This window comes from Camelus dromedarius, chromosome 13 (genome assembly GCF_036321535.1).
Source record: "Camelus dromedarius isolate mCamDro1 chromosome 13, mCamDro1.pat, whole genome shotgun sequence".
NCBI lineage: Eukaryota > Metazoa > Chordata > Mammalia > Artiodactyla > Camelidae > Camelus > Camelus dromedarius.
Window position 1 is genome coordinate 31,161,071 of NC_087448.1, and position 24,808 is coordinate 31,185,878.

The window sequence follows — 24,808 nt, forward strand, 5'->3', positions numbered from 1 at the left end:
AGATTCTAGAAAAACCACTGAAGTTGGATCTTGGTGAGTGGAGGTCAAGGAGTTAAAAGAATAGTGTGTCTTGGAAGAATTGAGAAGGGGCAGTGTGTAATAAAGATTTTTTAAAAAATTCAAGTGAGAAGCATTCTCAAAGATTAAAGAATGTCTCTAGGTGGATGGATTAAAGCTTGGCTTAAAGGTTGGATTGAGTTCCATCCTTATTTATTTTTTATATAATGCAACTTGTTAGCTTACTAAAAGTCCAGTTATCCTAAAGTTTTTCCAAACTCTTTCCTTTGTAAAATAAAATTGGGATTCATTAAGCTAATTTTTGAGAGAGGAGATTGGCGCTACCGCAAGCTCCTCAATGGCTTTGCAGATGAGTGTTTTGTTTGGGCAGCTCAAAGTGGTAATGAGCATATAAATAAAATAGTGCTTTATTCACCCACCAATGACAGATAATATTGTCCAGCCACATTAGCATCAATCAAATGTCCACTAATGGTGAAGAAATCCACTTGAAGATGACTGTCAAGCTAAGGGAATAATAAAGTTGATAGGTTTGCCAAGCTTTCCATTTTTCCAACAAGAAGAGAAACATGTTCTGTGTACCATAATGGCAGATAAATCTGTGGTATCTATCTGGACTTATGAATAGCACAGCTACCAACCAAAATTCAAATTAAATCATCAAGGAAGAATAAAGCATAATTTTACAATAAAGAAACACTCTCTCAGTCAAGTGGTCCTGGTTTACATCAACAGTAATGCCATGTTGTTAGTATGTACCTTTGACATTATGTGACTTTACCTCTGTGATCTTTCTCTCCAGAAGTGATCCTAGTCTATCCATGAGAAAAGAATCAACCAAATTCCAATACAGGGCATCTTACAAAATACCTTCTCAAAACTGTCAAAGTTATAAAAAACAAGGAAAATCTGAAACACTGTCAACCAAAAGGAACCTAAAGAGACACATTGCCTAAATGTGATGTGGTATCACAGATAGGATCCTGGAACAAAAAAAGAATATTAGGAAAAAACTAAGTATATCTGAATAAAGTATGGACTTGTTAGTATAATGTATTACGACTGGCTTATTAATTATATTTAATGTGCCAAAATATTGAGAGATATTAACAACAGGGAAAACCCTGTGTGGGATATATGGGAACTCTTACAATTATCTTCACAACCTTCTTTTTGTCTGTTAGTTATAGAACTTTTGATTTTAAACTTGCTGTTCTAACATTCAAATATAACACGTGTGGCAAAGAAAGAACAATTAACACACACCTGTCACAGTTCGATCTTTGAATGCATTTTCTGTATTATATGTTATGATTTCTTTCAATTTCTTACATTTATGGTATTTTTCAAAGACAGCAATTCAATTCTTCTGCTTTGAAACAGTTATTGTTAATGTTCTGAAATTACTTAAAATCCATCTATGCATAGGAATTGTCTCCCTATTTTGTGCTTTCAGTCATAAAGAAAATTTTCCAAATCCTAAATCTCTGCTGTTGCTTTCTCAATTTTCTTAAGTAAACTTTTTTTCTTTAAATTTAACTCATTAAGATGATTACCACATAAAATGTGAGATGAGTGCCTTTGTTTAGGTCTTTCACTGACTAGTTATTTGTGCCTTAAGTATTTAACATATAATTATTTTATTTCCTACTTTTATAATATATTAGTGAATACTGGCATATATTTATGGGTTTCTATTGCTTCTTACTAACATATGTCAATACTATACATTTTTTAATACTATGTTGATTTCATTGGAACAACTTGAGGGTCTATTCTGACACCAATAAAGCAATGTCCTCTTAATTATCATTCTTTGTCTAAGTTTCCTCGCTACTTTCAGTATTTTTTCATATGCAATGTAAATACTTTAATCAAATTAAAATGAATGTAACATTTGTTTTTAATCACTAAAACATATAAATGTTTATATTATAACATATGACTAATAGTAGACTAATAAATGTTTATCTAAAATGAATGGCTTTCCAGAATATTTTGAATAGATATGTTAATTTTAATAAATTAACTTTAGTGAAACAATCTCTATATATTTTATTATTGTTCATGCAAGTTCTTTAATTCTCAAATTCTCTTTAGAATTTATATCTCTAAATTAACCAACTCATTTTGATTATTTATTTTGGAAATAAATGTTTATTTTGCCCAAGTCTAATTAGCAACCATCTAATTTAAATTTACATATAAATATATATATATGTGTATATATATATATATATATATATATGAGCGTATGTTTATATATTTAAATTTTTTTTTACAATTTTATTTCTAGGTGCATTTTGCATTATTCTGGAAAACAGACACATTTTTACATAATATGGACATCATTTTTATTCACCATGAATAAAAAAAATGAGTTCAATTGAATTTCTAGCTTCAGTTATCTAGTAAATTTGTGTATGAAGTATTTGTCTGTATTTATTTTCTCAAAAGTATTGAGAATATACATGGGACATCATATGATACATTATTTTAGTCATTAATTTTATAATCTATTAAAGAAGATATATTGAAGATATATTAAGGCATAATACCCCTCTTAATTTCAAAGGCTTTTGTAATCACATTATCACTCTAGACACCTGCACAACAAAAAATTACTTTTAAATAAGACATTGTATTAACTGTCTTTACTTTCTTAATTGAAAATATTTGGAATATATATCAGTGCAAAAGTAATAAAATAAAATGTATTTGCAGCAGTTTTAATTATAAATGCAATTATCAAAGTGATTATCAAATTTAGTGTTTCTTAGTTAACAGCATTTTTAGCTGGTACAGTAACATTGATTTTGCTTACTCCAGCATATTATTTTATTTCATATAATACAATCATATGAAATAAAAATTGGAAAACAATTATAACATTTTAACAGAGACATATTATCATAAGATATTAGACAAGATGTAGTCTTCTAAGAGCTTTCGTATGATCAAAGAAAGGGCGAAGACAAAACTAAAAGCAAAATAATTTTGGATGCTTAACATTGCATGAGTTAGTCAAATGTTTTTATGTTGTCATTTCTCATGTAGGTCTTTACTTTCTGGTCCTACATCTTCCTGTCCATCAGCTCTACGCAGTAACAATTTCAACATTCTTGAATTTTGGTTCTATTTTCAGCCTCTCACTTCCAAAATCCCTTTTCCATTTGTAAATCATTAGGTGATAAATTTCTGTTCATTCTAAACCATTATACTAATGGTTTAAAACTTCTCACATACACCACATATTGTCCATTAGTTGACCTTAAGGGTAGATCCCAGATAAAACTTATAACAGGTATGAATAAACTAGTACCAATGTATAAAAGAGCTATTGAATGTGATTTAATACCTAAAAATGGGTTTACCCTAATACATGTATTGACCTTCAGGTTTTGTGGATTTTACTTCCGTTATATGCCCTGACTCCATGCACATTCCCTTAACACTTCCTGTATTAAATCTTGTGACTATGCTAACACAAGTGGCACTGATCTATAATTTTATATTTAGCTTAGTTCTCCATGTATTTTGATGTTTGACAAGGCCAAAACAGGACTTTGTTTTTCAATCTGTTAATGATAAAATGTGAATAGCTTCAATGGGATTAATGTTCCATCAAGTCTGTGACCACTGTATCTTCATGATAACCGCACAAGGAGAGTGAAAGTGATTTTTGTGATTAGTGAGTGACCTAAGTTTTTAATCCTAACTTCTTTAGCCTCCCAACAGTTCCATATACATCTTGTCCTTTGACAGGACCAGTTTTGTCAGTGTTATTTACCTGATGGGGTAAGGCAAACCTTGGTTCCTGAGGATTCTGAGTCCTCTCTGCTCTTGCATTGAATGGATTGCCACAATTCTCCACTGGTCGTTGCTATTCTTGGACATAGGATGGCTAAGTGTCACCCCAGTCAGTCTCCTGGTTTCCGGACATAGTCCTCATGAGCCATATTTTACAGGCAACCCAGTTTTTTCTTAGTAACTGGGACTAATCACTCTAACCAATGGGGTAAACTCTTACCTATTGATTCAGTGGCATGCAGAATTAAATTGGTCCTGGGAAAACTTACACTCGAAAATAGGACTGCCAGAACTTTATTGTCCGAAGTTTTAGTTATTGTAAGCAAAAATGCCACGTATTGTTAGTGTAATTATGAGAGGGACCAGTTATGTCAGGCCCATCCATAAATCAGGTCTATGATTTTACCTTTCCTAGTAACTGGTCATAGACTTCTCCTCATGTGGCCTGTGGCAAACCTAGACTAACATGACCATCAGTGATCCCTCGTTCTGTTAATCATCATCTTGTATATCAGCCTTCCTTTGAGTATGGGAAGGGCCTTTGACTTGATTCCAACCAATACAATATGACAAAGATTATTTGTTAACACTCCAGTAATTATGTTATGTTATGTCAGATACCATCTTCCAATTAGACTGTAGAGATCCTCTGAATGGAAGATGAGGAAAGCAGTTATGGTGAGGAGACCCATGTGGGAAAGGACTAAGATGACCTTTAAAAACTGAAGGTGTCCCTCTAAGATCTGAGGATGGCCTCTTGGCACTGAGGGCATCCATCCAGATGTAAATCTTTAAGAAGCCACGGTCCTCAGTTCTATAGATTCAAGAAAATGAAATTTGCCAACACCCTAAGTGAGCTTGAATGCAGGTTCTTCCCCATTTAAGCCTTGAGACAATAAGTTAGCCTGATCAACACCTTTATTGCAGTTTTCTGAGACCCTGATCAGAGGACCCAAGCCACATCTTAACTATTGGCACACAGGAATTGGGTGGTTTAAAGCTGATAGTTTTGTGGTTATTTGTTACTATCAATGGGAAACTAATATAAGATCCTAGGTACTGGCTCAGGAAAAAAGTGATTAAAAACAGCAGAAAGAGTTACCAGTGATTCTGAGTCACATGTGCATGTAATTTACTTCTGACTCTGCTGAAGCCCATTGTCATATGTACCATTTCCATACAGTGATAGAATCTTCATGCACCCACTCTCCTTTATAATTTTGTAAATCATAATGGGCCACTCAGTTCACAGTTGCCTCCTAATCAGACTTCAGTCTCTTGTATAACCCAGTAGTAAGCCAGGGGCTACATCTCAGATAAAATGTTTATTGGAAGAAGAATTATACATTTGCTTACAGAGTCTTCTGGGCTGTAATTCTCTGATCATGCTAGCCACAGGCTCCCTGTAATATTTGTTACAGCCACAGAAACTTCTACCATTCTTTGATCTTCTGGGTCATGTGACCCCCAGAGCAGAACAACTTACTCAATGATCAAAACTGCAGCAGAGTCTTCACTTACTTCGGGGCTCAGCCAACCCTCATAGACTTTTAAGTTTATTGGCAAATTGGTGGATATAGAACATCTAAATTTTGAGTTATGTCTTCAACAAAAGGGAAGATCAAACCTTATGGCTTTTTCTTAGTGTCATGTGGTACAAGGTATGCCATTGAAGGTCTTTCACTTTAAAAGTAATTTCTTATTTTGATTCAACTACTGTACTCCTAGAATGCTCATCAATGTGACAGGCCTCTTAAATTTTGCAGGATTTTTCTCCTACCCTCTGCCAAGTAAGACATCTAGCATTCTTACTTTTCCCTATCTGCTCAACCTAATGATCATAATATCACTGATGCCATGGGAAAATGGGACGTTTCATGGGATATGAAATTCATCAAAGTTCTTGCAAACTGTTGGGAGAAGGAGAGTTGTCATTTTTCTTCGGAAAGACCTTGAAGTGATGCTGACACTCCTGTTAGGAGAAAGTAAACAAGTTCTGATTTCCCTAATAGTGTTGATTGAGGGAAAAAAAAACAGTTATGCCAAACTGATAGCTGCATACTAAGTGCTAGGGGCTGTGCTGATTTTCCTCTGTAAAAATATCACATCTGGAATGTCAGCTATAATTATCATCACTACTTGATTGCATTGATGATAATCTGGTTATTATTCAAGATCCATCTGGAATTTGTACTTATCAAGTGAATGGATTAATTTGGGATATAATTGACTCTATACTTTCATATTTTAAGTTTTTAATGTGGAACTAATACCTACAAATTCTTTCTAAAGACAGTATAGCTTTGGGTTTACTGTGTTTACAATGGATTTACAACAGCAGGTGTTTGGTGGCAGCTCAGATGACATATTTTTCCTTAATAAACCCGACTTTGTGGGTCAGAAAACTAATGTGAGAATTGTGACAGTTTCTGAACACATCTTTTCCCACTCTGCATTCTGGGACTGAGGAAATAACTACAGATTGAATCCATCAGCTCAGTAAACACACCAGGATATGGACTTGGGTAAATGCACAATTTATTACTTGGCTTTCATAGCCTTCCTCTCTATCTGGTGCATATGGTAGTTTTTCAGAGTTGTGATGTCCTTGCTTCAATTCAGGGATAACATTTAATAACGACTAAATTATTTTGGTATTTTTCATTTTCTAGTGTTTAGGGCCTAATGTCTGGGGAAAATATGGATAAATACTTCCATTACAGATTTGTAACAATTTTTTAGGGTCCTTTTTTAAAAGAAACCAGTCTTATAATCAATGAAGAAGCTCTGAATCTCTGAAATAATTTAAATAAAGTAACTTGAGAGAGCATAAAGTCCCACAGTGATGACTGAACACAGATTCCACACAAAAGAAATCACTATCTGACTAAAAACACCAAGTAATAACTTAGTGGGCTATCCATTTCACACAGGTACCTTATGAGAAACTCATTTCTTTCAGAGATATTTCTAGGTAACTAAAATCTACCAATCACGAGTTTGGTTCCTTTCATGATAATAGGGAGCACACACTTTTTTTTTTTTTTTTTTCAGAGAAAGGGCCAGACAATAAACATTTTTGGTGCCAGGGGGCATATGGTCTTTATCACAACTACTAGACTTTGCTGTTGTGGAAAGAAAGTATTCCTGGACAATACATAATCTAATGGATGTGACTGTTTTTTGATAACATTTTAATTACCAAAACAAGTTTGATTGGACAAATAACAATGGCATATAATGATAATACAGCCATGTTGTCTGACTCTTAGGTACCATCATCTAGTACAGTATTGCCTTTGACTTCAAAGAGCTCAATTTGTGTTTTCAGAACCTATAGTTTACATGCCAGAGAGTTTTAAAAGTATGCTCTTGGTCTCCTTGCCAGTAAATTTCTTAATGGTAAAAAGAATGTTCACTAAGCCATCCAGCAGTTATGGTTAAACAGGTTGGTCGTGATAGATCTGCTGCATTATTTCATATGCATAAGCATTTTTATTTCTTCTTCTACAGCATGACTGGGAAATGTTGGCTTTGAAGATTCTAGAATTTCTATTAATTTAGACTTCCACTAGCTGATAACAGATGTTACAGCTACTCATCTGAATCCTCTGAAACCACATAAATTTATTTCACTTAGTCAACTTTAATCTGATACACTCTGAATCTTTTACGACAAGTGTTTTCCAGGTACCTGTCTATACAAGTTAGCATATTATTGTAGTTCTTTTAGTGTATGGTTCTTAAAGCAGAATTTGCATTAATTAATCATCCATATGTCAATTTACATATTAGAAACACTCAGAATTGTATAGCATTTCACATTGTTACCCAACTCAGGTTCAGCTGCTTACTGCTCAAAAGCCAATACTCGAGAGACAAGTGCTGGTAGGAATGAAAAGGTTGCTTTATTCAAGAGGCTGGCAACCTGGGAGAACTCCAAAGATTCTGCTTGACTGTGAAAGTTTTAAAGGGAGAATCATTTGGGGAGGGGAGGTCAGAGTCTTCATCATCTTCCACTGTGTTCAGACTTTCTTCTGATTGGTTGGTGGTAAGGTAACAGGCCTGTATTCCAGGAATCATGTGCTCAGCCTGAAGTTACTAACCTCCACCTCGGTGGGGGCCTTATTTCTTTGGAAGAACTCAAAGGTATTTCGTTATGTATATTCATTGAGGAGGAGCCATGTCCCTGCCCCTGGGCTGCACTATTGTTTCTTAACTGGTTCTCCTTTGTTTCAGCACTCCCTCCCTTGCCTGATAAGCAACTGTTTGAATCTGACTTTTGGAACCCAGGGAAGGTCAAGGTAGCTGAATGAAGTCTATTTCCTACAAAGAAAAAACTGGGGACACAGAAAGGATTTGTATGCCAAAGGGCTTTCCATGGTCCTGCTCAGTTCAGTATTGCCAGAATCTCTCTCTCCCTGAGTGGCCTTTCTTCCCAGATTTTTATTATTTTTGTGTGTTGAGAATTTTCAACATCTGAATATGATTTATTTCTCACCTGTTATCATCATGACTTCAATGACAATTTTCTTTTTTTGAATTTGATGTACTTCAAAATACATAATTTAAAAAAAACATTTAAAAATACTTTTAACTTAAAATAGATATATGCATGGACTATGCATTTTAAATTTTTAAAGTGGAAAACCACAAATGTATTATTTATGTTTTGTTTATATTTTATATTATTGTTTATTATTAAAAGTAGATATAATTTTTCAAGCAATATGTTACACTATTCTGATATGCACCTAATTCATAAGTTTTATTTTCATAAATACGGTTACCAAAACTCTGGTAGGGCTGCTTGCCACTCGAAAGCCAATATTTGAGAGGCATGTGTTGGTAGAAAGTAAAGTTTGCTTTATTCTGGAGTCTGGCAACTAGAGGAGAGGGCAGACCTGTGTCCAGAGGCCAACTCCCTACTGCCAATCAGGGGGAAAGAGCTTTTAAAGGGGAGCTTCAGGAGTGTATAGGGTACAGAGGAGGCTACATGAAGAATACATGTAGTCTGATCAGCATCACCTTGATTGTTTTAAGTACAGTTACTCTTCAGTTCCAGGCTTGATCTGTTCCATTTCTTTGCTCAGTTCTTGGAATTTGGCAGCTCATGTCATGACTATGGTCTGGTCATCTTGTAGGTAACTTCTTCCACCTGGTGAAGGTTTCAGTATCTACAAGACAGCTCAAAGGATATGGCTCAGAATATTACCCCTAGCCCTTGAGGCGGATGTAAACGACCTTGACTTTGTTTAATGACTAATCTATTATTATTTGTTTTGCTTGACTATTTACATTTGTTTCTGTATTTTCTTATTTGTCTGATTAAACTTATTCATTGACTATAGTTTTTCTATAAACAAGAGGCAGGCAGAGGACATGGTGGGGGGCGGTTCTGTCCTGGAAAAGCTCCATAGGTCCTGCTCCATTTCGACACTATTAGTCACATTTCCACATCTGGTATTTTTTTTTTTTTTAAATACACTTAGCAGATTAAGTTACAAAGCAATTTTAAATGCATATTTTATCTATTTCCACAAAATCCTATGTGAAGGTTTATTAATGGCATTCTGTTTTTGCAGACAAATAAATTAGGATTCAGAATGCAGTAACTGATGCAGCCTAGAATATAAATACTCTTTCTCTGGCTCATAAGTGATTTCTCTCTCTCTCTCTCTCTTTTTTTTTTATTATTCTGTCTTACCAATGTGCGTGCGTGTACATGTGTTTGTTTCAGTACTTCTGATAAAAAAATACCTACTTAAAATTACAATTATCTTATAAAAGAAAATTGTATCCAGAAGCAACATTAATGACTATAGTCATTTTTCTTGTTTCTAAATAGTACCACATGGTGCTTGAACTTTATACATTATAATATTTCCTGGATCAAAACCTCTCTCATGGGGATAATTGAAAGATCTGAAAATTCGTGTGTTTAAAATAACTAGACATTTATTTGGAATACTAGTTTACTCTTCCATACCAACATACAACAATAATGTTTCATTCTCTAGCATTATAATACAAAGTTATTTTTTTAACTAATTTATTGTTTTTCTTTTTTTTCCTTTTAAAATAACAAAACATTAACTCTAAGTGGAGAGCTTTTAAGATTAAATACATTTGTAATATTGTATTTTATTGTCTGAGAAGATTTGGTCACTTTTTGGTGTTTGATATTATGTGTAATAATGAATTTATGGTTTTAAAATGGACATAAATGTACTTCATATTAAATATTTAAGCAGTGTAAAAAGGAAGGAAATAACAAATTTTAATTTTTCACTAAGAAGTATTTTAAAGTTAAAATAAATATTTTCCTAATAAAAACATAATCTGAAGAGATATACATTCTCTGCAATGTACACTAAATTTGCAGGGCTAAGACAGGTTTTATTTTTTTTACTTAAATACAAGCATCTTTCACTGCTTTCAGATCTTGTCCAAGAACTATACATGCATAATTCTTTTATTTGATATTGTAGAAATGTTTTTTAAATTATTCTCTCAAAACAAAAGTTAACTCATCTCTCAAGAGAAGCAGAACATTTCTTGCAAATTCATTTTGCCATTTTAGTTCCACTCTTAGTCACTGACATTAAAGAAATGATAATACTGGGATCTAGACTTAGTCAGAGGCCCTCGTTTGAAATAAATGTATCATAATATCAGTTTAAAGTATTTTTTAAAGTATTTGTAATAGTATATTTAGTGTACTCTTTAGTTTTTCACAATGTACATAAATGTACCACAATGTACAGAAAATGCGTGAGAGTTTATATTCTGGTTATAGTAGTTATATGTGCTGTTTTTTCTCCTGAGCTCTGGAAGTTATTCAAAACTCAACAAAGGCAATTCACACTAACATTTACTAACCACCGTCTATGTCCCAGGCACTCTGATAGATTTTAGGATGTAAATTCCTTTACCAAAAATATGTTTTTTGTGTTCTATGAAATTAAAAAAAAATTAACTAATTATTCAACAAATAATTGTTGAAACTCCTAAAATAGTCTATATGCCAAAGATGTATTTAAATATTCTAGATAATCAGTATGTCAAGTTAGACTACAGCCCCTCAAGTGATGAAGATTAAAAGGAGTCTTTCTGAAGGAAGTGATATTTAAGCTGATCTCTAAGGAGTAAAGTTACCCATGAGAATGTCAACAGTTGTGAACATTTCAGGTTAAAGAAAAATTACGTGTGTGAAATCTATAGAAGAGAAAGTTGTGACACATTGCAGAAAGTGGAGTTACTTGGTATGGTTAGAATTAAAACTTGAGCAAAATTGTATTAAAAGTTGAAGGAAATATCAGATCATATAGGAACTTACAACACAGGGTATGTCATTTGGACCAGTGAGGCAGTGAAGGCTGGGATCTGGTTGACAATGAGCAGAATTTATGATGTAATAGCTTTGGATCATCACAAAGGTGGTTGTCTTAAAGTGAAAACAGATGAGCAATTTTAGGGCTTTATAGTTTTTTTAAAAGTTAATTGACAGTATAATCTTCTAGAAGTAACTATGTCCTGGTTCAAGAGCTAAGTTATTTCTGACCAATCACAGTATTGTTTAGCACCAAAAGAGGAAAATATGCCTCATCTCAGGTTTGTTTGGTGCAGGGTGAGTGAATGATGCTTAAGCCTGAATTGTTTAGCACAGAAATAGGAATACATGTTGGTCAGTTATCAATAATTAAGATTAGAAATGAAAATGAAAGCTAAATAAAGCCACAAGAAAAGACACTAGCATCCTTGGCAAAAGCAGTTTCATTACAGGGCTGGTTGGAGAAGAAAGGCTGTAATGGATTGAAGAGTGTTCTGAGGGTAAGGGATTATGGTATGAGTTCAGAAAATACTTTCAAGACATGCAGTTGTGAAAAGAAATAGAAAAAAGTAGCTATTACTTGAGTAATTCATGAGATTGTTAACCAAAAAGACTACAAACTGTAAAGAGGCAAATAGGTAGCTTATTTGGGGTTTTGGATTGCTAATTGAAGATTACAGATTCTGGAGGAAACCAGAATAGCGTACCACTGGACGACATTCCCCAATGACAATCTTCTAATCACAAATAAAGACATATCCAGGTGGAGCACAGAGAAAGGATGTGTCAAACGTAAAATTAAATCATGGGTCTATTATATTCGAGTAGTCTAGAAGTCTTCCTTGTTGGAATACATAAGGGTTATCATAAGACTATGTTTTGCTGTTGCATAGTGAGAGAAAGGTAGGTGTTGGGAGATGAATCCGATGTTTCCAGGTAACTGGAGGGTCCTGTTGGAACAAATGTTTCTAAAGAACTGTTGGGGGTTTTATCTGCTTCTGTTGACCAAACAGGAACGGGTCCTGTGGATTCGAGTAAATGAACAGGGCATGCTGGGAGAGTAGATGGATTTTGAAGAAGACATGGTGGAGGGATACTAATGAGATTAGACACAACCAAGGCAAGGGGAGCCCCAATCTCAGCAAGTGACCTGAGACACTGATGGCATATCCAACAGTCTGTGAGATTTCCTCCATTGGTTTGACTTTGGGAAATGCAGACTAAGGCATTATTTTCTCAGGCATATGGGTTCTGGATGGATTTTAAGAGAGATAATAATGACATAACTCTAGCAAAAGAACTATCCCAAGAAAACTCAGCCATTTTAATATAAAGGGGAGCAAGGATGACTCCCAGCCTTATTTAGTGAAGGAATCCCAAGCTGAATAGATTAATCAAATGGCCAAGAATTGGAGCCAAAGACTAAGTCCCAGCATAATTCAGGCAAGATCTATGGCTTTCATAGAACTACCACCAACAGAGGATGCTTACTGTTTGTAGTAGGGCAAAGAGTATTAATAAACCTGTAACTACAAGGAGGAGTCCCAAAGCTTCAATTCTCCAGTCCTTCATAGTCAAAATCAAAGGACTAAAGGACTGGAGTCACTTCCTCTAAACTTTCACTCCAGGCATAAATCCATTCACAAAAATTTTTACTCTTTGAAAATACATCTATAAGAAGGAGTATAAGAAGGACAGTGGCAAGTTGATGCACCATCATTATCACATAGTGAAGACGGTACAGCAATCCCATGATGATGGCAATTAGAACAGCGGTAATGAGAGAGATTTAGTTATTGGGGACCATGCAGAGTACCTGCCTGGTCCAGAGTCTTGGAAGAGCCGTCTGTATCAGGTGCCATCTGCCTTGCTTCCAGTCAATTTCACCTTTAGGTGTCTAGCTGTTTCAGAGGCCCACTCAGGTGGGGCCTTTTTCAAGTGGAAAATACAAATCTAAGTATCAATGCCTTTAAATTTAGAGGAACAGGTGTTGTTGGTTGATGGTACTTCATAGGGTCCTTTCCATCTGGGCTGTAAGAAGTCCTTTAAAAGATGTCTTTTCCAATAATCATAGCCCTCCAGTTGTAAATTGTGGTGTTTTATACCTTCATTTCCTTGGAGCATACTTGGAAAGATTTTTCAAGCAGATCCTCGATTTTCTTTAGAGCCTTAATGAGACTTTGACAATAATGTAAAAGAGCTCCTTTGACTAGTCAGGGCTCATGTAGCCCTGAGTCAAAAGTCATTGATCTTCCAGCAATTATTTCTAATGATGACTGTTTTCCAAAGGGGGTAGATCTTAAGTTTAATAGAACTTCGGATAGCAATTTAGGCCAAGACTGAAGGCCTCAGAGAGTTTTGCCCAGGGAGCTTTGACTATTGGTTCCTTCCACTAGACCAGAAGATTGAGGATGACTGACACAGTGGAAATTGGAATAGGCCAGATTCCACTAATAGCATTTAGAATCTGTCCAGTGAACTGGGTAACTTTATCACTGTGTAATTCCAAGGGAATATGCCTTGAGGCATAATGTAAATTGACATCCTTCCCACATAAAGGCATACAGGTACTGAATATCTGGATGTACAGAAATACTGAAGAAAGCACCGCATAAATGTCTGACTGTAAAGAACTGTGTATTTGGGCAGATTAAATTGAAAATGGTATGAGGATTGGAGACCACAGGGTGACATGGTATGACTATATTATTTCTGGTCAGATGACCTTGAGCAAAATGCCAAGCCTCAACCATGAGGCTATGTCTGGGAAGGACTGATGTGTTACAAGGACTGATGAATGGGGATTATGGGCCTTTCGGAGAGGTGTCTTGCCATGGAACAAATTCCTTCCACAGCCTCAGGTCTGAGAGGGTGTTGTCTGAAGTGAGGCAGAGGTTTACTTAAGGTCTACCTGGATCTTAATTGGTGGTGCTGAACGAATGTGTCCTATGTCATTTGAAGAGGTGGACCATAAAGTAGGAGGAACAGAATCTAACAAGTCCTTGTGATTGGGAATTGATTAGACAGGAGCAGGGAGGAGAATCTCAGTATCAGGACTAGAGTTAGAAGAAGACCTCGAGGGGTCAAAAATTTGTAAGTGCATTTCTCCTTTGGTGGAAAAGGAAATATTAGCTTGTAATATTTCCAGGAGGTCTCAACCCTAAAACTACAAGATCAGAAGGAAAAAAGAAGGAACTGATGAGTTCCTTGAAAAGAGACTATCTCAAAAATCAAGGGGGCCAATTTGCCTGCCTTCTTACCTGTGTTGGAAATTCCCATCACTTGTACCTTTCCTGTACTCAGAGGAAGAGGGGAAATGAGGCTGGTGGGGTTCAAGACAAAATTGCTTTTATGTCTGTAAGAGCAGTGACAGTCTTGGATCCTATAAATAGGTCCAGTTCTCCCAATGGTGTTAGTGGGAGCACTGGGAACACCCAACACTTTCCTCAGAACATCCCTATTTGTAGCTATGGAAGTGAGGACTTTTTTTTTTTTTTAATTTCTCAGAAAGTTTATGAAAAGGGTCAGAGTGAGGGGCTTTGGGCTGCTAATAGGGCCTTCTTTTAAAATTAGGGTAATTCTTCTTCCAGGGGCCCCACCACTTACAATAGTGGCAGGGACCTTCATCCCAGAAGAGGCCTTTAGAAAATTTGGGTCTTTCCACTGAGGTGGCCTCTCAACAGCAGTGGCTAATTGTTGCAGCTGCAAATCTGTGATTTCAGTGATCTTAAGTCCTTCTGAACTTGTGACTGTTACAGATAGCTGATTATCAGCCCAACTGCCCAGATCAGGAGTGACCATTGTTTCCTAATTTAATTGTGCACATTTCACCAGCAATCCAAATTTCTCATCTAATTCCCCAATAAAGGTTGAATTAAAGAGGATTTGAGCATCAACCAGCAGGTAGCAGAGTTTTCCCTGAATACTGTCTGTAGGCATGAGTAATAATCATGAACGGTTTCATCAGGTCTTTGTGTAGTAGACTGAACTTTCCCCCATCAATGGGATGTGAAGAGCTCAAGGAATTGCTTTGTGAGGGGCCTGAGATAACTGCGAAGCTGGTGCCACCACACTAATGTTCTTTCTATGGAAATCATCTGAAAGGTGAAGCCAGCCGGCAGTAGTTTGCCAGAGTCTGGTTTGGTTTTCTGTCTAAGATGCTTATTAGTTCACACAAACCTGAAAAGCTTGTGTCATAGGTTTGTGTCATGAAGTTAAATTATTCTGAAAAGTGGAGGGGGTCCTCAGTGACCTTGGGAAATTCCTTAGTTATGGCCCATAATTTTGCAGGAAACCAAGGCCTATATTCTTCCAAATAGTGGGTACCATCATAGTTCAAAGTAGTAACAAAGGGAAAGGTTTGCATGGGAAGGCATTATTAGGTAGGGGAATTTTAGAAGAGGTCTATGAGAACCAGAAAGCTAAAATGGCAGCTCGTCAAATTCTGGGTAAGCAGGAGCCAAAGGAGAAAGGGGGAAGAAAAGGCCTCTTGGGCCATTTCCAGAATATTTAGATGAGAGCACAGATCTTTATCTGCAGTAGTGAGCTTAGAAACAGAACCCTGAAGTGAAGCAATTTCAGATTCACACACCTTTTGGGTTTCATGAACTCGTTGGGAGGCTTAAACGTATGAATTGAATTGAAATAGGCTTCCTACTCTGTTGTTCAATTTTAGATCCTTTAGCTTCCAATCTTACACACAAAAAAAGACCAATCTTGGAATTTCAAGAGTTCCCTATAGTGAACTCACCAAAAGGGGGACACATGATTGATCAAACAAAAGACACCCAAAATACAGACCTAAACCTCCACCAAGGAAGGAAGTTCAGGACAGAGAGGACCTATGGCCCAGATCCAGGGCCACCAAGGAGGTGACAGAACACAAGGGCTACCTTGCTTGAATCCATGGCAGCTTCAGAGATGGACAGAAGATAGCTTTGGATCCCACTTCCAACACCAAAATGTCCACTGTAAAGACAATGAACTGTAAAAAGGCAAAAAGGTGTTTTATTTGGGGTCTTAGAATTGCAATTCTAGGATCACAGATTTCAGAATAAACTAGAATAGTGTCCTAGCAGAGGAAAATGGTTAGGGTTTTTTATAGGAAAATGAGGGAAATTAATGCAGGCTCACACAAGTTGTCTACCAAGAATTTAGATTGAAGGACAAAATTATTCTACACATACAGTTGGGTTATGGAACACACTTATTACTAGGGAGAGTTATATTTTCTTAGGTCAGATAAAGTCCATTTCTCAGCAATTATTCATCAGCTTTGATTTAGAGTGTTTCACAAAAGCCCAGATTGGGCAGCAAACACAGAGGTCCTCAGGTCACATCTCAGTCATCCTGACAGAGTTCTTTTCACAAGGTCAAGAAAAATTGTATTCATTTTGTTGCTTTATTTATCATAGGTTGGAGAAGTCTTAAGCATGTTTAAATTCTGATGGGAGAAAGTCATACTGGACGTTTTAAATTGTGTTTCTTATAACTTGAAGCTTTATATTGTCGAGTCACAATAAGGATAAAAATTACACCTGGCAGTCCCTGATAGAGGCAGCACCTGAACCCCAGATGATGCCAACCAGCATGCTAACTGGGAATGTTATCATAGAGACAAAAATTTTTTTGAAGACTATCTTCTTGTAAGCATATCCAGAGTGAGACTTTTCTACACTTGAGAAAGAATGTGTGTGCATTTCAAGAATTTATTTTTTTTAGGGGGAAGGAGGAAACTGTTTACTTTTTTCCTCCATACATTTGATTTTTGACACTTTCACCCCTAATTCTCTCTACAGCAAAACCCACCAGGGGCCACCAGGGACCAGCTCTATGTAGATAATCAGATGGCTTTTTTCTCCAAGCCACCATATTCCACTCACCAGACTAAACTCTCAACCCCGCCCAGGGCAGAGGACATGCTTTAACTCCTTCCTGGAGTAGACAAGGGGACAAACACATACCACGAGCTATTCCTGTCACCCTTCCAGCCTCCTCCTTGTGCTCTGCAGGCAACCCATCTTCCTTTGGGCCCTGGTTTAGGAAAAATTCATGTTCCTGACCCACATTTAGTTTTTTCCTACCACTTCTATTTCATACATTCTTATACATTTAATTTGTAAAAATAGACTGTGATATTATTATGTAATGAATTAAAACATATGCATTAAAATTTAAAAAATTACAATGTCAGATCGTAACATCTAAGAGACTCAGGCTGGAAAGAGATTAAAGTTTATTTAGGTTTAACTAGGTTTAATAAATAAACTTTATTAAAGTTTATTTATTTATTTATTTTTATTTAAACATAAAAATTAGACAATAACAGAAATAAGCCAATGTCAGGTTTTTACTTAATACTTATAGGAAACATTGTAGAGATATAATCTCCATTTCTGAAAAAAATTAATATTTCATTTGTAAAATAGTAGAGCTAGATGCGTGATGGGAAGAAGATTAAATAATGAACTTTAGCTTAAAAATCATAAGCATCCTGATGTGGAAACTCCTTTTCATATCCTGAGTCAAAGGTCAATGACAAGCCCTATTCAGGTCTGAAATCAGGAAATGACTTATGAGAAAAGACTGTCACTATGACAGTGACTTTATAGGGAGAAAATCACATCAAACCAACATTGTTTCTCTGATAGATCACCCAGCCTTCAAGAAAAGTGGTTTGTTTTCATGTGTAATATGGAGAAACTCAAAGCAGGAGGACTTTAAGGGAAAAAAAATCTAGGAGTGAACATGAACTCTGAAAAAAAATAGTTTTTGAGGCTAGTTTCTAGCTCTTTTCTTATTCTTTCAAATTACTTTCAAATTCTTCAGAAAAGGCCCTAGTCTATGTCATAGCCAAGATTTGTTAATACACCTTGATTCCATAAAAAGTGGTAGCATATGATAGTTTTTTGGCTTTGAATAAATCCTGTCAAATTCTATGCCCTGTTTCAGTTTATGTCTATGGTCTCGCACAAGTTCTAAAACTGTAGTATTTCATTACTTTCACTATTTGTTCCAATATTGCATCCATCACAACTTGGGTGACTTGAAAATAAAGTATATTAAAATATTTTCCGAGTAATGTCTCCAAGCTGTGAAATTCTTACTGAGGTGTAACACTTTCTGCCCTAAGTATGTTACTTAACTTGTAGGAAGTTAACAGAAGAATCTGAATGGGACCTTTATCCCAAACATCCTTTAAACTATTCTGGAGCCATTCTGTAGTCTCTAATATCTTGACTTGTAGATGTTATTCAAGCAGTCTGATACCAGAGCAAAAACAACAGGATCTCAATGGGGCGGTGTTGATCTAATTGGCAACCTACAGTCCTGACTTGACTCTCCTTAGTTATATGAGAGCCTATAATATCATGCTCATTTTTGGTATAAAAATTCATCTTGCAAGACATTTTGTGACTTTTCTGTTCAATGTGTTAGTGTCTGGAAGAATTCTGCTGTTCTTGCCACATTTGCCTGAGCCAGAATTCCTAAAATATATGCTGGGAAATGACCATATTCTGAGGTTGTAATTTGCAAACTTGTGAAAGGAAAACATATGGTACTGCAAAATTTCTATTACTTTTAAATATTTAAAGGCAAGCTTGTAAAGTCAGATGAAAATAACCATATTGTGCAGCAAATATTGTAGATAACAGAACACACATGATTTTAACAGATTTAGATTTGCAAACTTGTCTGTAGATTATTCTGGAATTAATATCAGACATATATATATATTTTTTTATCTAACTCTAATAACCTTTATTTATTTATTTTTCTTTGATTACATTACACTGGTAAGGCCCTCTAGAAAAATGTTAAATAGAAGTAATACTAACAGATTTCATTTCTAATCTTAAGGAGAAAAGGTATCAACAAAATCTGATGTTTGCTATATGAATGAATGAATGAATGAAGTGGCTTTATATAAATGAAAGTTTTCCTTAATTAAGTCTAAGTTGTGATCCATTACCAACTATATATTTGATATTTTTTTTGGTATTCATTTCTTTTTTTACAAATATTTCTGTATTTGGTTGCTAGTATTTTGCCTAGAATTTTTGCAAATACATTTAGGAGAGAGAATGGCCATTAATTTTCCTTCCTTATAACATCCTTTTCAGGTTTTGTATCAATGTTATATTTGCCTCATTAAAAAAAAAAAAAAAGATCTTTTCTCTTCTTTGGTGAAAGTCTTTTCTTTTTTAAGTTTTTGATTGGCTTTACTATGATGTATAGTGTTTTTCTGTTTGTTTTATCATAGGATATTTTGTGAACCTTGAATCTGTGTTTTGATGTCTTTAACAGATTTTGAAAACTCTTGGCCATTATTTCTTTGGATGGCTTTTGCCTCATCATGTCTATTCCCTGCTTTTAGGGCTACAATTGGGTAAATTTTATAATTTCTTGCCACATTTAATTTGTTTTCCAAACTTTTTTTTATCTTTTCAACTCAATATTTTAGTTTAAAATTTTCTACTTATTTTTCACATCACTATATTTTCTTCGTTTGCATTCAATCTGAAAGTTCAGTCCATTTACCAAAATCTTTAATTAAATTATCATATTTCCATTTCATTTTGTATACAGCCGAATATTCTGTGAAATCTTCCAGCTTGTCGTCTATGTTAAAATATATTAATAACAGTTGTTTTCACATCTACTAAATAACTGTGATCTACCCATTCAGAGATATCTGTAGCCTAAGTTATCTTTTTCTAGAGGGTTTATTTTGACTGCTTGCTGGGATTTACATTAGATCACTTTAATGCAGTTAGAGATTTCATTGATTCAAATCTAGGTTTCAGCCTTTGTAGTATCTTGTCAATTTTCAGTTCACCTGACTTCAGGATGCCATCCTTCAGGGAGTTCAGTTGAGAGACTGTGCATTTACCAGACTCCCTTGTCCCTACCAGTCTTTCAATTCAAATTTTTATCGTTGAGCTCTGTTTTACTTCTCAATCTCCTATAAATTATTTTCTGCTTGCTTAGCACTGATAGGAATGATCAAATACTGCTAGAGAATTTGGCGGCACCCAGTAACAGCCTTACCTGAGCTTTCCTCCTTTATGGCCCCTCAGCTGGCCGTTAAGATCTGGCTGTCCTTGAAGCTCATCATCCCACTATCCATTCTTCCTCCAAATGCCATGACACCACCAGAAGCTCTACTTAGTGGCCACTGTATTAGCTTCTGAACTTCTCAGACTCTAACCCTATGCTGCTTATAGTTAGCAGATACCTTGAGGAGGAAAGAAAAACTGTGTAGAATTTCAAACTGATTTCCATGAGTTTCCCTTTATTCTGGATCTTGGTCCTTCAGGTCCTGGCTGCCTTGGTAGATATAAGTAAATTCAAGTAGTTATTTTGATATTATTTGTAACTTTTTCTGGTATTCTTGATGAGGGGTTTAGCCAGCAACAAGTTATTACATTGCAATTGAAAGCAGAATTCTTCATGTTGCCTTCTATCATGAAATGAGCTATTTCATTGTTATTGTTATGTACCTAATACATTTTCATTTTTAAATTGTTTTAAGAATTTATTACCAGAACACTTGATTGAATCTGCTGGGCCTATCATGCATCTAAATACTTTGAGAGTCTTCTCCTTGATATGGATATTTTAAAGTCTTCATTGTGAAACAATCTATGATATTAATAGATGTAGTAGCCAAACTTAAGTATCATGGACTTTATAACACCCTAAATTTTATTGCATATATATGTATGTTACATATATGGTTAAAATACTTATTAACACTGAGCTAATATATTCTGTATGTTTCTGTTTGATCAGTTGAGCACAGAATATGAAACTCCACAATTTACTTTCAAATTTTTGTCAATCTTTTTTACAAACCATGTTTCATAATTTCTTGCAATAAAAATCACCTACTTGTGTAAAGCAACATTTACTATAACTGCACAAAAATAATAATTTAGAATCACATAATTAGATAGTCTACCTCAATGTCAAATTGATTAAAGCAATATTTCATTAGTAATTCATTTTTGAATAGGCATGTTTATAACTTATGATTTCTATGACCTTTTCTCAAGTTTACTAAATTATTGTCCTAATAAATACAGATAGCCTATCTTTTAAATCTCTTTAAGGTGAGAAAAAAAATTACAACTCATTTATTGCTTCCTAGAACAAATTAGTTAACCCAAAGTAGACTTTTCTGACACATTAATAAAGATGGACATAAAAAGAGATGAAAATTTCCTTATAAAATTCTAAAACTCTGAAAAAAATAAAACCAAAAATTACAAAAAAAAAAATCTAAAACTCTGTGTGTAGTTCTGGACAATTGGTGGCACTTTATAAACTCCATCTCTTTCTCTGTGTGTGGTTTGTAGGCTGTCTGCCGCTAGCCATTCACTGACGCCTCAAAGTGATATGGACTCCAGTAGCTCTGAAGAATTCTATCAAGCCGTACATCATGCAGAGCAAACCTTCAGAAAAATGGAAAGTTACTTGAAACAACAGCAACTCTGTGATGTTATCCTGATTGTTGGGAACCGAAAGATACCTGCACATAGGTATAGTGAACTGTCTTTATTAGAAATAGGTATTCAAATGTCTTGAAGTGATTGGCATACAGATTGCAAAATATTCTATACTTAAGAATTCTATAGTTAGAATTAAGAATCTACATTTCTAAGAAAACTTGGGTATTTTTCTTGTACTCTATTTTCTCTTGGAGAGAGTTACAATGCCATTTTAAGTAAACTTTGGGACATTGACTTTGAACCAATGCATAGGAAAGAACATTTGACATTAAATAACTAATCTATGTTAAATAGGGTTAAATCTGTCGACTAACGATGGCAGTAATTCTATACGTATACTATTCACACTTATTTTTCAAAGATTTTTTAAGAAATTGCATTAGCATTGGCAAGAGAGCAATTAACAAATGGTCATTATTATTGAGACAGTCAGTGTTGTAATATGTATGGCATATATGCAAATTATTCTGAGCTATCTACATAGCATCTAGAGAAAAATTCCATTGTAAAAGGCAATTTTCATTTGAGAATGTTACTAAATTTATTTCATTTAAATTATACATTAATTAAATAATTATATATAGATGTGTTTAAGAGGCTAGAGAGACTTAACTCAAAAGTGTATTAACACATCAAATGCTTATTAATTTTTTTTTTAAAAGAGTAGAGCTTTATATAGTTTTATAATCTTACTTTATAGCCTTTTACTGGTAATAATTTAGTATTTCTCATTTGAAGCATTTTTAACAAATATATTGAGCAATTTCCCCATATTAATTATATTTTACATTGTTTTCTTTATTACTTTTCTTATCTAGATTGTTAATATTATTTTGTACATAATTTTTTAATTATGCAAGCTGTTTAATAATAATCCATATGACTAAGAAATAAAATTGTTTCTTGGTTTAGATTACTTTAAAATATCTGAGCAATGTATTAATCATATACATATTATTCTAAACATTTAAATATTTTATATATCTAGCAGATATTAAATTAAATATATTATTGTCAATCATCTACATTTTCCTTAATACGGTAAGAAAAATTTTACTTTATTTGTTAAATTCATTTAAATAATGATTTATATTTTCTTACACCATGTTTTAAAACTTTAGTACTACCTTTTTTAAGTGAATTACATACTTATGTTTCTAAGTTAAACAAATATTAGCAAATATGTGGGGAAATATTTATGGGACACCTGAAAAAGGCAAGCACTGTTTTTGTAATTACAAGTACATTGAATTTCCTTATTTATACTTTTGCAAAATGAAATGATTGTAATTAATGGAAAATTAGATCTTTGTTTGAAACAATTATCTTAGTAATAGTAACAAATGAATGGATTTTTAAAGTTATTCTGTTATATTTGGTTAGGACAGTTGAGTACTGTTTTGGGGCAAAATATATATAACATTGCAATCATTAGCAATGAAAAATATGAGACTGTTAGAATAATTTCAAACAATTGAAAAAGGAGTAATTGGCATTAAGATCTACTGCGCTTCCAGAAAGAACACTGCAAAGTAAGTTCATAAACAGTCATTCATAAATATCATGTATGTTTACCTTCATGTTAATTATCTTGTCATTCAAAACTTTCAAACAAATTTATATTTAAATTAACAGATTATGACCATTAAAGGGCTTGCCATAAAACCTTTAGTTTATGTGATGGCTATATTTCATACATATTTTTAACCTGACGTAGGTTGTAACTATCAGCTTATTTATGATATGCCATCTGTATAACTATGTTAGGCGTAATGGATATTGTTAGGCGTATTTTTAATTAGGTTAGCTCTGAAAGGCTAATGATACTTAAAATGACACATTAATACGTTTTCAGCATGAAAAATAATCAATTTTTTAATTTCATCTGTGCAGTAGGTCCTCAGAGAAATTCTAAAATAAATACAGACTTCTCATAAATGGCCCAGAATAACTGATTAGCAACAAGTGAACCAAAACATTTGAAGGTAAATCCCTGAATTCTGAATATGGGAATTTTTGATAGTTAGATTGCCTGTAATTAGGGATGCCAGATGCTGAAAATTACACTGACAAGATCAATATTAATAATTGGACAGTCAAATTTTCAATAGTAAAAGGATTAAGGGCCTACTTTGCTACAATGTAGAGGTATATAATGAAATAAGATTCAGTCTGTGAAAAATTTTTCCCCTTTAAGCCATTATTAAGAGAGTAAATGCATTGGACAAAAATAAATGAGAAAATCTCAAACAGCTAACTTCCTCTGAGTTGGAAATAATGTTACTTATAATTTTCTGTACAAAGAAACAATGTGGAGAGATACAGCAGTCAACAAAGATTACACCTGGGGAGCAGGGCTCCTAGTCCGGATAAGGAGCGACTGGCATTTTTTAAAATATTTAAACATATATATTCTTTGAACTTTTGAGAATGAACATGCAAAAATTCATGATCAAATAAAAAAAAGTGAAAATTAAAATGATATCTGATGGAGAAAAAAAAAGGATCTTGCTTTATAGACCAAAATACTAGGCATTTCAGGAAGCATAAGATTCTGTTCACTTTTTTGTCCATGTTAATGAATGCATCTGTTTCAAGAATATATTTATTATTTTAATGTTCTTTGCTGAGCACTAGTATCAAGAAAACAGTTGAGGCTAAAAGTGGGAATTAATGTATTTAGAAATACCTAATTAATGGTGTAGAAGGAGATTACTTTCATAAGTACTTTGATATTAGTACTCAGGAGCAGGCAGGTAGCTGGGCTTCTCTCTACTGACAAATTTACAGATGTTCTATGATGGGAGAGAAATAATTCATTTTCTTCCTTGTAGTAAATCCAACTTCCAGCTAAAACTTTCAATCAGCTTGGTAGTTTATAATAGCTCTGTACAAATGAGAGGAAAAACAAAAAAGGTCCCAATGCCTACTGGCTTCAGGCAAATCCCACAGCCCCAGGCAGCACCCATTGTACCAGGCTCTGGAAGGACTCTTATGGACACAGGCTGATAGCACAGCACAGTGAAGGCCTGATCTCTTGGCCCTGGGAGGTTCCTGTGGCCCCAAGATGCCAATCAGCCCTCAACCCAGACTACAAGGGGCTCCTTTTACCCAGGCTTCTGGCTGGGCCCAA

General features: G+C 34.5%; 1 protein-coding gene across 2 annotated transcripts in view; it reads left to right on the plus strand.

Moving 5' to 3' along the window:
• Window positions 1-24,808, plus strand: part of KLHL1 (kelch like family member 1) — a 328,782-nt gene that overhangs the window by 105,021 nt on the left and 198,953 nt on the right. For both annotated transcript variants that reach the window (XM_010978777.3, XM_064493097.1), the window contains exon 2: window positions 21,523-21,705. In XM_010978777.3, coding sequence (XP_010977079.1) covers window positions 21,523-21,705 — 183 coding nt within the window. The remainder of the gene's footprint in view (window positions 1-21,522; window positions 21,706-24,808) is intronic.